General features: G+C 38.9%; 1 protein-coding gene across 2 annotated transcripts in view; it reads right to left on the bottom strand.

Annotated features, from left to right (window-relative positions):
* Nucleotides 1-1,679: 1,679 nt before the first annotated feature.
* EEIG2 (EEIG family member 2) overlaps nt 1,680-14,040 on the bottom strand; it is a 38,358-nt gene continuing 25,997 nt past the window's right edge. Inside the window, exons 6-11 of one of the 2 annotated variants that reach the window (XM_081866101.1) lie at nt 10,760-10,866; nt 8,093-8,188; nt 6,168-6,354; nt 5,934-6,061; nt 5,483-5,552; nt 1,680-4,225 (exon numbers count right to left, since the gene is read on the bottom strand). In XM_081866101.1, coding sequence (XP_081722227.1) covers nt 4,183-4,225; nt 5,483-5,552; nt 5,934-6,061; nt 6,168-6,354; nt 8,093-8,188; nt 10,760-10,866 — 631 coding nt within the window. In that variant the 3' untranslated portion in view covers nt 1,680-4,182. The remainder of the gene's footprint in view (nt 4,226-5,482; nt 5,553-5,933; nt 6,062-6,167; nt 6,355-8,092; nt 8,189-10,759; nt 10,867-14,040) is intronic. The other variant, XM_081866102.1, reaches the window with a different exon arrangement.

Raw genomic sequence — 14,040 nt, 5'->3', positions numbered from 1 at the left:
TGTTGTTGTTTTTATACCAGAGGCAACAGACGTGATTGGGCAAGAGAAGAGATGGTTTGGTACCTTGTTGCTCTTTGACCTTTTCCCTAATTCACTTGTCACATTTTAAAATGCTAGGATAGATTATTGTTTTTCTACTTCTACCTTCTTAAAATGTAATGCTCTCTATTACAGTATTTCTACCTTCTTAAAATGTAATGCTCTCTATTACAGTTGCACTGCAGCAGCTTTCTCCTTGTACTATAACCAGAACACTGCATCACTTCCCAGCCTGGCCCGATTCCAAGCCCTTGCAGAGCGTACAACCGTAGCCACTAATTTTCCCTGGTGTTCTTTGCTATTATAGTGTCGCTTCAGAGGAATCATTTTTGGGATGAGAATAGAGAAGAAAACCCAGCACAGTTTCTGCTAGGGCTTACTACATAAAATAGTCACTTAAATCACTTAAATAGTTCAAGACAATCCTGTTTGCAAAGTTTAGTTTAATCACTTCTTCAGTATTAGGATTGAAGGCAGTCTCTTCCCTGGACAGATAATCACCAAGTATTCCTTACTACCAATACAAGTAGTAGTTACTGATCATGTTTATGATAAGCCCATAAGAGTGGGATGCCAGCTAAATTGCTGATGGAGATGTAGCTGCTCTGCAGAGGAAATGCGAGCTTTTCACAGAAATAACAAACCGGAACTTTTCTGCAGGTGGGACTCATAGAGGATGACAAAAGGCAGTACTACAATGACAACCACTACAGCAGTTTACTTAGTGAATACCTAAAGTAAACTGCTTTAATAGTTATAATGGAAACAAAATGAGATACATTTTTTTGTCCCAAAGAATGATCAGTGTCGAAATGTTATTTAATACTGGAATATTTTGTTTTTCATGCTTTGGGGCTGTCATTTCTCTAGATTTTACAGAGTAAATTGATCATTCAACTTGTAGTGTTTTAGAACAAAAGTACCTAACAAATCAAAATACTGTAGCATAAAAAGCATTTTGAGAAATCACAGCAATCTGTATCAGTGGAATTAATCATGCTGACAGGGTATAAACACAGGAAGAAAATGTGAACCTAGCACAGGAAGATAAAGCTGACTTTCCAGAATGTCTGCAAGTCAGGCCTCAACACAAAATGCAGTTTAATTTCCTCTAGCCTTTGAATCAGACTACTAAATTGTACAGAGGTTCCAATATAGATGAGCAAAGAAAGCAATGGAGCTAGAGAGGCTTAAATCATTAACTGATTCTCTTCTCTAGGAAAGGGAAGAGTCCTGGTTCTACCAAAAAAAGATCTTGAATTTTTAAACTTGTAATAGGTCAGTATTAAACTTAGTACAAGGAATACAAAAGATTTAAGTTTATCAGGAAACCACCTGACCCAAACAACTGAACTATTCCTGTCTTGGGTCTTTTTTCTGCAGGGAAGTAACCTAAAAATGAGATACAGCTCCTCCCAAAATTTAGCCTGTATTCTTTTGCCATACTGTTTTGTATTAGAAAGAAGGAAGTGGAAAGATAACCCCACACCTTTTCAAGCTAATAATTTGGTGGGGATGGAATGCCATTCATTTTCTCCTTTCAATTTAATAAAGTGAAATTAGTTACAGTACTATTGCAAACACCTTTGCATTTTGTTGTTTTGATTCTCTATTCAGAAAAACAGCACATAAAATGCAGGTTGAAGACAAAACTTTTATTGAGTTTGTAAGACCACTTTACATCAAGTATTTTATGGTAAAAAAATCAGACTTTACTAAAAAATGTTAATTTTGGGTATCACTGTACAGTTTACACAAAATGAATGCCATATATGAATATGAAGTTCATTTCCCATGTCTTGGGGACACAAATGGAATCACTTCATTAACATGGCTCAGTTGACTAAAGTGCATAATAGCTGTTTAATGGAACTATCATATGGAATTCAAAAAAATTACCAGTGTGATGGATACAAGAGAAATTGCCTTTGTGTAAGGTGTATCAAGTCAGGGAATGCAGGTATTTACACTAGGAGTGACCAACATTCCATTTGAGTAAACAAGCAATACATAAAGTTTATTGAACGTTGAACATGATAGTTCCTTTGTAGTTAGTGACCTTAGTTTTTTTTATCCCTTGTGCTCTTTCTCCCTTATGCCAATTTGTTCTCTCCAATCACTCATCTTTTAGGACCGACACTTTTTAGAACTAGAAATTTTTCAACAAATTTGCACACTATTTTAGTGACTTACTTAAACACACTAAGAGCAAACTCAATTTCACCTAGATCACTGTATGTTTCAAAGTAAGTTTTGTTGTGTATTCTCTTTGCATTATTTTAACAGCAGCTTAAAAAATTAAATATTTACTTGAACTCAATTAGAACAATTCAGGCTAAATAAAATGTTTTATGAAGCAGTGACAAGTTACTTCCAGGTACCATAATACAGAAGAAATGTTCTCATTTTAACAATTCACACATATGATTTAAATAATAAGAATGAGTTGCAACATATCTCCAAGATACAGAATTCCTTCATTTAGCTAAGAACTTAAATCTTTCATTGTTTCTTGAGAAAGATAACAAACACTGACCAACTCCAGGGAATTCATAAGAACATCAGTGTTCCGCAAAGGTCAAGTAACTCTCATTAGCTTACTCAAAGTTGTTTTGAAGATGCTGATTAATTCTCGTGACTAACTTTTTTTGACATCTGAAGTCCACTATGAACTGTCAATATGTTTCTGAATTGTTGGCAGCCTTCACTCCAAATCCCTAAAAAAATCTTTACAAAAATAAAATGGGCTGTTTATGTTGTCAGAAAATGCTTTGTCGAAACTGTTGCATAGGCACATTACATGTTTCATTTGTTCAAATTTATATGTACCAGGAACTATTTATCTGCACAAGTTCCACTGAAATCAATGAGTTCTGTCTTAACAACAGCTGAATGAAATGGACTAAAATGAGATGACTTAAAACAAGCTATGCAGACATTCTGCATGACCTGCACTGCACTGCACTATACCACATGCGTGGCAGTTGCAAACACCAATGTGTGTATTGGGTAGAGCAGGGCAAATACCTTTTAAATGGAGCAAGTACAGAGGTAAGTTATTTGCTCATATCCATGCCTCATTTACACTGGGCCTGAGTTAGCAATACTAATTAAAATACAAGACTCTGGTTTCAGATGGGGTGAAGAAAATTATATAAAGTGCTTTTCTTGACAGCTTAAGCATGTAGAAGTTATGTTAGCTGTTTAATGGTTGTTCTTAAAGCTTTATAAGAAATCGTTCCGACCTCCTTTTTCCTCAGGAACAAGGCACTCTTAAGTGTTAAACGGTTTGATTTAATATTGTATGAGCTAAACAACATACTACTGTATGCTCTAAACTTCATTACTGGTTATTATTCAATGAGGTCACCTATGATGTAGTACTTTTGTTTTTCAGTACACACCAAATGTCAGCAAGAATTATTTTTGAATACTATAAAGTTGTACTAAGGGTTCAAATCTTGTCAGCAGTGAGGAATATGTAATACCATACAGATTTAATTTTGTCAAAGCTAGTCACTCATTTTAAGTAATAAACCAGTTCTCACATGTGACTTAGCCTTAAAGTTGCACACATTTGTAGCAGTATTTAATCCTATTTCTTTCAAAGCACAGCTGACTGGCTCACTTCCTTGAAGCAGAAGCAGCTGTTCCTATTTTGTAGCAATTCTAGTTTGACAGGAACAATTAAGTCAATACTCGAGAGGCAAGATTCTCACTCCCAGAAAAGGACTGAAATAGATGTGTTTGACTTTTTAAGGGATTAAAAAGCAACAGCAGCCAGGCTGCAATTAGAGAACATCTAATTGAATGCATTTCTACATACCGACAATTGATTTCACCATATTAAAGTCAAATCAGATACCATTTGTCCTATCTTCAAAAAAGGTGCTTTGATTGACACATAGAACAATGTAACAAATCTACCAACACATTCACAATGGCTGGCAAAGTACTCATAGAAGAAAAATTCGCCCTTATACCACAGGTAGATAACAGAAGAGGGCACTTTCAGTATGAGCAACCCAATCCGACAACTCGGGTCAATGGAAACTTGCGTTTTGGAAGTGCCCATCTTCAATAGTATTGGGAAATAAGCAAATTCTGGAGTTCCTAGAATTCTGCCACTGTAGTCCGGTTCCTCTAGCGTTTAATCACCACTTGCTCATATGCTCCAGATCCAACCCTGAAAAATTAAAGGCAGTAGAAAATACTGGAACAGAATTTTACACTCTTGAACAGGAGGAAACTTGATATTTATTACAAGAGGCGAATTGCTGCTTTCAAAACACAGCAGCCTACGTGTCTCTGCAATGTGTGATGTTCTTGGACAAGTGAGTGGTAGGTAGCTAATGAAAGGGAAGAGAAAAGTCAAGGCTCAATGTTACCACATCACACTTTTTTTTTTTTTAGATATTATATGAGAGAAAGCTTGATTTGTTTTTGACCGAGAAGACTTGGGTATCTCTTGTAACATCTAGTTCTATGCCCAGTATATTACCTAATTTGAAACAAATACCCACAAAATAGAACCAATGGTTAAATTACACATGCTTGAACACTGGGAGTTGGATTCTTCAGTTAGTTGCACTTAAACTCCACTGAACTCTGTGGAACACATTAGGTCACAACTAAATTTCAACACTGATTTCAAGGGACTGAAATTCAACCAACATTCTGGATCCAACCCAATTTTTCCATGATTCCCAACCAATAACTCTATGCTGTGGTCTGTGCCAAGGCTTTGGTGTACATGTAAGCTATTGATAATCACAGACACCATATGTAACACAGAAATCAGATTACAACCACTTAAACCATCATCAACAATTCAATCCAGTTTTTGGGAAAAATATAATTTCCTCTTTAGAACACTGTTTAAACAGCAGCAAGCCGTTTTTTCTAGCAAAAGGTGCACTGAAGACACAGACATTCAGTACCCTTAAAATAAATCCATGCATTCAAGTAACTGAAGAAGTCTGCTGAAAGCCTTTATGACAATGGCAAGCAGGACAAATAATTCTGTTGTCATGGAATGTTATCATTGCTTTTCACATCAAATGAGGAATTCATCTCATTAGCTTCACTCCTAATTTTCCTGTTCCCTCCCTTTCCCCCTTTTATATCTTGTGCATTAGACTGTAAGCTTGTGGACATGGACTGTGTTGCTTTTCAGATCTCAGCACAGTGTTTAAAATGTTTTATAAATATATTAACAATAATTATCAATTCGCATTTCAAAATTCTACTGGTGGTCAGTGAGTATTACACGCCTGTGGTAGTCAGGTGTCATGAAAGAGCAGTTCAAATTTCAAATTACATACAAAAGGATATGTCCAGATAATTTCTGGAGCATGTTTCCAAATTTTAGAATTGCTCAGATGTGGTCTTTATTACTTATTGTGTACTAGGTAGGGAAGGTAAGTAGAATTAGTATACATACCTATTGGGTAAGTGATGACTTCCAAAAGCAGTGCTCCCTCCAGGGCCTACAAAAAGTCTTAGCCCTTCCTCTGAAAAAGAAAAAGTCAAATTTCATAACATGCAATGTTATCACACTTGACCTGGATCTAAGAATAAGCTTGTAGAACTCCATTTGTGGAATGGACCTTTCCTGCCCCTTTCCTTTGCGGTGCAACTTTCTGCACCCATGAAAACCCCAGTCCCAGGATTCAGAAACCCTTAGGAATGATGTGGGAGACTGCAAGTGGAAAAGGGAGTCAGCAGAAGTTGCAGGTCCTCCCTCCCTTCTGTGAGCAGAGTTGTCCTCTGCTCATGGTAGGATCACTTTGGACCTAACTCATTTGGAATACAGGCCCACTCAGGAATGAGGAAATTTGGAGCCAATGATTTAATCAGGTTTTCCCTCACCCCACCCCCTGTGCTTTACAAACCTTCTGCACTTGAGTCCAAACTGAAGTCTTGACTCTGCAATATTTTTTCAACAATATCGTCTGCATCCACTCTGGTGGCATCAACCCTTTTTAGCTGTGATTCCACAGAATCCTGTTTCACTGGGTGCCTATGAAATATTTATTGTATATAACATTTAGATCACAGTGCAATTCTAAAATATTTCTGCAGAAGTACCTGAGCAAACTGGAAAAAGTATTTTGCACGTCTTGTACCTGATGAATTTTTCTGAGGTTGTGTCTTTCACAGGCACTTCCAAATTATCCTCAGTCCTTTTGGTTTCAGCTTCTTCACATGGCTCCAGAATACTACCTATACCAGTTGATGTGCTTCCCACAGAAGTATTTCTCTTATGACAGAGATCAGAGAAACTGGATGATCGGGAGTGACAGGTGCTATAACCTAGAAGAGAATGATTCAGAACTACTATTTTGATGCCAAGGCTTATACTTCACTGAACTGCAGGATTTTGGTTTCCACTTCTATCTTAAATACAACACTCATGTCAAATATTTGGAATTCATTTGGTTAGTGAGAGAATCAGAAAATAATTTTACTTTACTGTACATAAAAGAGGCAGACACAGTATCAAATAACTTAAAAATAATAATTAAACAATGAGATGCACATGACCATCTATGAACATGACATTTTACAAAGAATAAGGAGTCAGGTCTGTGTTCCCAAGGCAATTCTAATTTAGAAACAGGCACAACGAAGAAAGGAGAAAAAGGAGGCAGGGGAAGACTGTATGGTTATCACAGTTAAGTACACAAGTGTTCAGATTGGGCCAGATTACTGGATTAAATATATAAATGAGACAAGTGAATCTAAGTTTAGGACAGGGGGAGAAAGGGACTTAATAGAATGAGAGGCAATCAGATTGCAGTTTTTACCTATTCTAAGGCAAAGGGGACAGAAGAAAATTCTTCCTCAGAGCTCTGCTGTGAATCTGGAAGTCATTCCTTGCACCAAGACACTGGCATTGCAATGTAGGTTCATTACCACTTAGGATAGCTAGTTAACAAGCCGAAGCTTGTTTTCTACAGATATCCAGGGAAAAGACTATTGGGGGACTGAGTATAGGCCAAAAGCCCTTGTGAGTCCCCATGGAACATATATTGGTTAAGATTATGAAGGGAAAACTTGCTCCTTTCTTGTCCTGTATGGCTAACTCTCTGCTTAATATACTTCTTCCAGGGAAGGGGCTCAAAGAAATAATTTGGTTATTTATTTATTATTTGTTGTCATTGTTGTTGTATACCACCCTATACCCACAGGTCTCAGGGCGGTTCATAGCGTAACATTTTTAAAACAGTCTCTTTGACTACTCTGACTAATCTTTTCCCCAATTCACTCTGACTGACTTTTCTGTGCATCGTGTATAGCTCCTCAAAAGTCACAATACCCCAGGGACATCTTTTGGGCTTCCTGATGACTCAACAGTGGTGGCTAACCTTCAACAAGCATAATCATTTGCTTTAAGTGCTTGCATTTCACTAAAGAAATGCAAGTTTGTCTTGCTTCACTTCGGCTTTGCCACTCTAGTTACAAATTAGTCACTGACATTTCCTTTTAATTGGCATTGCTCCTGGTATTTTAAACAGCAGCCTGACGTATTTGAATTCCCCTTTAAGGAAAGGGCCGTAGCTCAGTGTTAGAGCTTCTGATTTGCATGCAGGAGTTCCCAAGTTCAACTCCTGTCATCTGGGAATGTACCGTGTCTGAAACCCTGGTGGATAGCTGTCAAGTCAGTCAGTAGAGACAATAATGAGTTAGGTGGACAAATGGTTTGACTCTGTCAGTATAAGACAGCTTCCTATGTCCCTTGGAGATAAATGGAGGTTCAGTAGAAAGTGTTAGCCGTTTAATTTCACAACACAGTTGAAAACACAGGAGTAGCATTTTTTTAAAGTAATGCCTACCCCTTTGACCATTTTTGTAATTCATGTCAAGGATGTGCTTTTAAAATGGCTTCCATATAAAAGCCTTTGCTGTTAAAATTGTTTTCCTATTTTTACTTATATTGTCTGTAAATCCATCACAGCTTATAAAAAAGGAGGAAATTAATCTCATGGGTTTTTGTTTTTTTGCTAAATCTACTTAAGTAATTAATAGTGCACATCAAGAAACCTCCTACCTGAAACTTTTGACTGCTGGCTTGCATAGCTGGAGGTTCTAGAATGCCCACATGCTCCAAGTTCATCTGGGACAGACATGCTCTTGGTTGCAAGATCTGCAAAAAATGAAGATCAAGCAACACTGCTGCCAAATTACTTCCTCAGATTAATCGTCCACATTGAGTAGTGAGTAGTGATAGATTTGCTTAAAGCATACACTTTCTTCAGCGGGTAATTCTCAGTAGTTTTAGCCATTACATTATATCAAGGAAGTAACATGCAGATGAAATTATTACATCAGGTTTTCAAATTATTTGTGTAGTTTTGACTACTTTGTTTTCCTGATATAATTTTCTAAAATGGTCAAGAGCTGGAATGGAGAAAGATTAGAGAGTTTTTATGTAGGAGACGGGCTATATAACGACAGAGGGGTATTTCTGCTGGTTCCTTGATTGGGTGAAGAGAGATTAGCCACATCCCTTTTTATCAGCACAACGCAAATGGCTAGGAAGGCTATATTTTGCACCCATAACATTATCTGATGCAGCAGCGGGAAGCCTCCACACCTGGTCTTAATGAGGCTTGCCAGATCTCTGAATTTGAACCCCATCAAGGTCATTTTGGGCAAAGCATTCTAACTTGGCAGTCACCCTAAAGTCATATGAAGTCAGATGGGAAATCTGTTCTCTCCAACCTTAGCACTAAGCACCACAGAACTAAGATCAGGGAAGAACCTCTTCTTACGGCCAAGATTTGAACTTTGCATCAGATGCTGCCATAGAGTAAGACACCCTGATCTAATGGATTTTCAGCCATGTGTGGGTCATTTATATGGCCCTGTATTTATTTTTTTAAAAAGCCAACACCAAACTTGAGATCAGTAATTTCTAACAATGAAGAACTGATCTACATATGCAGAAAAAGCATACTGTTGCTCCTGAGATTGTACAATTCTACTTCTTCCTTTCTATATACAGAAAAACTGTAAGGTGGTCCTTGTGCAACCCCAATTGGAGGATTTGTTGCACCACATCACAATGAGAGCCAGTGTGGTGTAGTGGTTAGAGTGCTGGAATGGGACCTGACAGACCAGGCTTCAAATCCACACTCTGCCATAAAACTCACTGGGTGACTTTGGGGCCAGACACCGTCTCTCAGCCTAACCTGCCTCAAAGAGTTATTGTGCGGATTAAATAAGGAAGGAGAGAACAGTGTATTCTACCTGGGACATAGATGCAATAAATAAGTCACAAATTCAGACTTGTAAGAAGTCAGGTTGGTGTATGGGAGCAAAAGAGAAGACAGACAGCACAACACCAGTGGCCATGGCATGCGAGAGAGAAGGTAGGGGCACTGACAGGGAGAGAGTGGTGGCTTCAAACAACAGCAGAGGTTTGAATAAAGCAGGGATGGAAAAATACTGCGATGAAATAGTGGCGATTTTAAACAATGACATAGATTTGAGTAGAGTGAGCAGGTGCTGACACTGGGTTGGGGAGCAGCTGCTTAAAACAAGGTTTGAGTACAGCAAGAAGTGAGTAGGGAAAGGTTCTGTTGTGTTAGCTTTCTGATGTTAGTTTCTGTGTTGTACCCATCTCTGTTATTTCTCCTTGTTTTACACTAGTTTAAAAAACACCCCAGTGCTTCTCCATCCCTGCTTTACTCAAACTTCTGCAGTTGTTCGAGTACAATGAAAAGGAAGAGACAGTGCAAGGGAAAAATAGGCTGTTTTAAACTTTTCCCCCTTCCATTTCATAGCAGCCTCATGTGTGAGGCAACATTCCATTGTAGCTTCCCACAATAAAATATTTCATTTCTGCTACCATGTGTCGTCTTCAACATGAATCGTGCAGGGGTGTGGGTGTGGGTGTGGGTGAGTGGAGTGAGTAGGAGCACAGCACAACCCCTAGTAAAAAAAACAACACACTTGTATACTGTAATTTCATTTTTAAAAATCAAAGTGGTTTACAGCAATTATCTATACAATAAAACTGCATAGAAACTAAAAGCCACAGTTTGCTGGCTACCTATTGCAGAAAGCTTTTTTTCTTAATAGCCTTCATAAGCCTAGCAGCATAAAAAATTCAGCAAATATTTAAATTTATTACAGAAGGCACCTATTAAATCTCTGTTTGAAAAGTATTTCATAGGATTGGGCCAATGATACTGACACTGAAGGCTCTGTCTTGTGGACATCAGATAAACTTCACCAACTCTAGGAACAACCAGCAAAGTTCCTACAGGTGATCTTGGTAATCAAGCTGGGATTGTAAGTGTTCAAACAGTCAAGAGTGCAGTGTACTGCATGTTTGAATACTGCCCCATTTTAAGCACAATCTGCACAACTGGTGCTGCAGGGAGGAGGAATCAAACCCCAAACAAATTAGCTCTCTGTAGACAAGGTTTTCAAACTGTGGAAAATTCAATCATGTACCACTCTAGCAGCTCTCAGAAATGCTGCAATGCTTTTCCTAAATGTGCATAGTATCCCTGAGGTACACCTCTTAGTTATACTTGAGCAGGTTTTTTGTAGATAGACTCCGTATGAAAACAATTATGCCAAAGTGCAGTTTTCAACTTATATTCTAATACCAAGAGATGCCTGCGTTAAGTGGCATTCCCACTTATCTAAATGAAATTATTCTTTTTTATTTTCCCCAGGCTTCTACCATAGCATTGCTCCCTACCTGATATAGTTAGATGTGATGATTTTGTATTCTCTGCTCCTTTTCTGTCTTCATTTAGGGATTCTGGTTCTCCAGCAATTGCTATAGACATTGCTGTGGATGGGGGCCTGAAATGAAACAAACAGACTGAAATTAAAACTGGTCCTATCTGTGTTTGCCTAGGGGAAACAAATATGCATTTCACATATACTGCGAACAAAATTCAACAAATTCATAACATTTCCTCCCAGAATTATACAATGTTATCTTTTTCAGTGCCAGGAAGACCCAAATAACTTAATTTGTAGATTTCATCTCTCTAAAAAACCTTTTTATTTAGCATCTTGGAAAAAAGCAGGATTTGCAGAACAGTGGCTATAGCAGTTAGTAGTTCAGCGTCTTATAAGTGATGAAGGGATGTTTTTACAGCTGTTTCATGGCTTGTATTGAGTTCAATACTAATTTCAATAAATAGAAGGTTTATATTTGCCTTCTCCTTATGTAATATGTCAACCTAGCACTTCCTATTGTTTTCTACTATCATAAAAATCTAAAGCAGTGAGTGTTTTGTGCATGCTATGCCTCACTCTGTAACACCAAACTGTGGGCAAGAAACCCGTAAAAGAAATGGAGTGGCCCTCATAGTCAACAAAAGAGTGGCGAAAGCTGTACTGGGATGCAATCTCAAAAATGATAGAATGATCTCGATACGAATCCAAGGCAGACCTTTTAACATCACAGTAATCCAAGTTTATGCACCAATTACTGGTGCTGAAGAAACTGAAATTGAAGACTTACAAGACCTTATAGAAGTGACACCAAAGAAGGATGTTCTTCTCATTATAAGGGATTGGAATGCTAAAGTAGGGAATCAAGAGATAAAAGGAACAACTGGCAAGTTTGGCCTTGGAGATCCAAACGAAGCAGGGCAAAGGCTAATAGAGTTCTGTCAAGAGAACAAGCTGGTCATCACAAACACGCTTTTCCAACAACACAAGAGACGACTCTACACATGGACATCACCAGATGGGCAACATCGAAATCAGATTGATTATATTCTCTGCAGCCAAAGATGGAGAAGCTCTATACAGTCAGCAAAAACAAGATCTGGAGCTGACTGTGGCTCAGATCATCAGCTTCTTATAGCAAAATTCAAGCTTAAACTGAAAAAAGTAGGAAAAACCATTGGGCCGGTAAGATACAATCTAAACTAAATCCCTTATGAATACACAGTGGAAGTGAGGAACAGGTTTAAGGATTTAGATTTGCTGGACAGAGTGCCTGAAGAACTATGGGTGGAGGCTCGCAACATTATACAGGAGGCAGCAACTAAAACCATCCCAATGAAAAAGAAATGCAAGAAAGCAAAGTGGCTGTCCAACGAGGCCTTACAAATAGCGGGGAAGAGAAGGCAAGCAAAATGCGAGGGAGATAGTGAAAGATACAGGAAACTGAACGCAGATTTCCAAAGAATAGCAAGGAGAGACAAGAGGGCCTTCTTAAACAGGCAATGCAAAGAAATAGAGGAAAACAACAGAATGGGAAGAACCAGAGATCTGTTCAAGAAAATCAGAAATATGAAAGGAACATTTCGTACAAAGATTACCATAATAAAGGACAAAAGTGGTAAGGACCTAACAGAAGCAGAAGACATCAAGAAGAGGTGGCAAGAATACACAGAGGAATTATACCAGAAAGATATGGATGTCTCGTACACCCCAGGTAGTGTGGTTGCTGACCTTGAGCCAGACATCCTGGAGAGTGAAGTCAAATGGGCCTTAGAAAGCACTGCAAATAACAAGGCCAGTGGAAGTGATGGTATTCCAGCTGAACTATTTAAAATTTTAAAAGATGATGCTGTTAAGGTGCTACACTCAATATGCCAGCAAGTTTGGAAAACTCAGCAGTGGCCAGAGGATTGGAGAAGATCAGTCTACATCCCAATCCCAAAGAAGGGCAGTGCCAAAGAATGCTCCAACGACTGCACAATTGCACTCATTTCACACGCTAGCAAGGTTATGCTTAAAATTCTACAAGGAAGGCTCAAGCAATATGTGGACCGAGAACTCCCAGAAGTGCAAGCTGGATTTAGAAGAGGCAGAGGAACCAGAGACCAAATTGCAAACATGCGCTGGATTATGGAGAAAGCTAGAGAGTTCCAGAAAGACATCTACTTCTGCTTCATTGACTACGCAAAAGCCTTTGACTGTGTCAACCACAGCAAACTATGGCAAGTTCTTAAAGAAATGGGAGTGCCTAATCACCTCATCTGTCTCCTAAGAAATCTCTATGTGGGACAAGAAGCTACAGTTAGAACTGGATATGGAACAACTGATTGGTTCAAAATTGGGAAAGGAGTACGACAAGGCTGTATTTTGTCTCCCTGCTTATTTAACTTATATGCAGAATTCATCATGCGAAAGGCTGGGCTGGATGAATCCGAAGCCGGAATTAAGATTGCCGGAATAAATATCAACAACCTCAGATATGCAGATGACACAACCTTGATGGCAGAAAGTGAGGAGGAATTAAAGAACCTTTTATTGAGGGTGAAAGAGGAGAGCGCAAAATATGGTCTGAAGCTCAACATCAAAAAAACGAAGATCATGGCCACTGGTCCCATCACCTCCTGGCAAATAGAAGGGGAAGAAATGGAGGTAGTGAGAGATTTTACAGTCTTGGGCTCCATGATCACTGCAGATGGTGACAGCAGTCACGAAAATAAAAGACGCCTGCTTCCTGGGAGAAAAGCAATGACAAAGCTAGACAGCATCTTAAAGAGTAGAGACATCACCTTGCCAACAAAGGTCCGTATAGTAAAAGCTATGGTTTTCCCAGTAGTGATGTATGGAAGTGAGAGCTGGACCATAAAGAAGGCTGATCGCCGAAGAATTGATGCTTTTGAGTTATGGTGCTGGAGGAGACTCTTGGGAGTCCCATGGACTGCAAGAAGATCGAACGTATCCATTCTTAAGGAAATCAGCCCTGAGTGCTCACTGGAAGGACAGATCGTGAAGCTGAGGCTCCAATACTTTGGCCATCTCATGAGAAGAGAAGACTCCTTGGAAAAGACCCTGATGTTGGGAAAGATGGAGGGCACAAGAAGAAGGGGACGACAGAGGATGAGATGGTTGGATGGTGTTCTTGAAGCTACCAGCATGAGTTTGATCAAACTGCGGGAGGCAGTGGAGGACAGAAGTGCCTGGCGTGCTCTGGTCCATGGGGTCATGAAGAGCCGGACACGACTAAACAACAACAACAACAACAACATAAAACAGCAATGTCCTGAACAGTGTGTAAGG

This window comes from Podarcis erhardii (genome assembly GCF_964252035.2).
Source record: "Podarcis erhardii genome assembly, chromosome: 6".
Lineage (NCBI taxonomy): Eukaryota > Metazoa > Chordata > Lepidosauria > Squamata > Lacertidae > Podarcis > Podarcis erhardii.
This window is presented reverse-complemented; position numbering and strand designations above follow the sequence as displayed.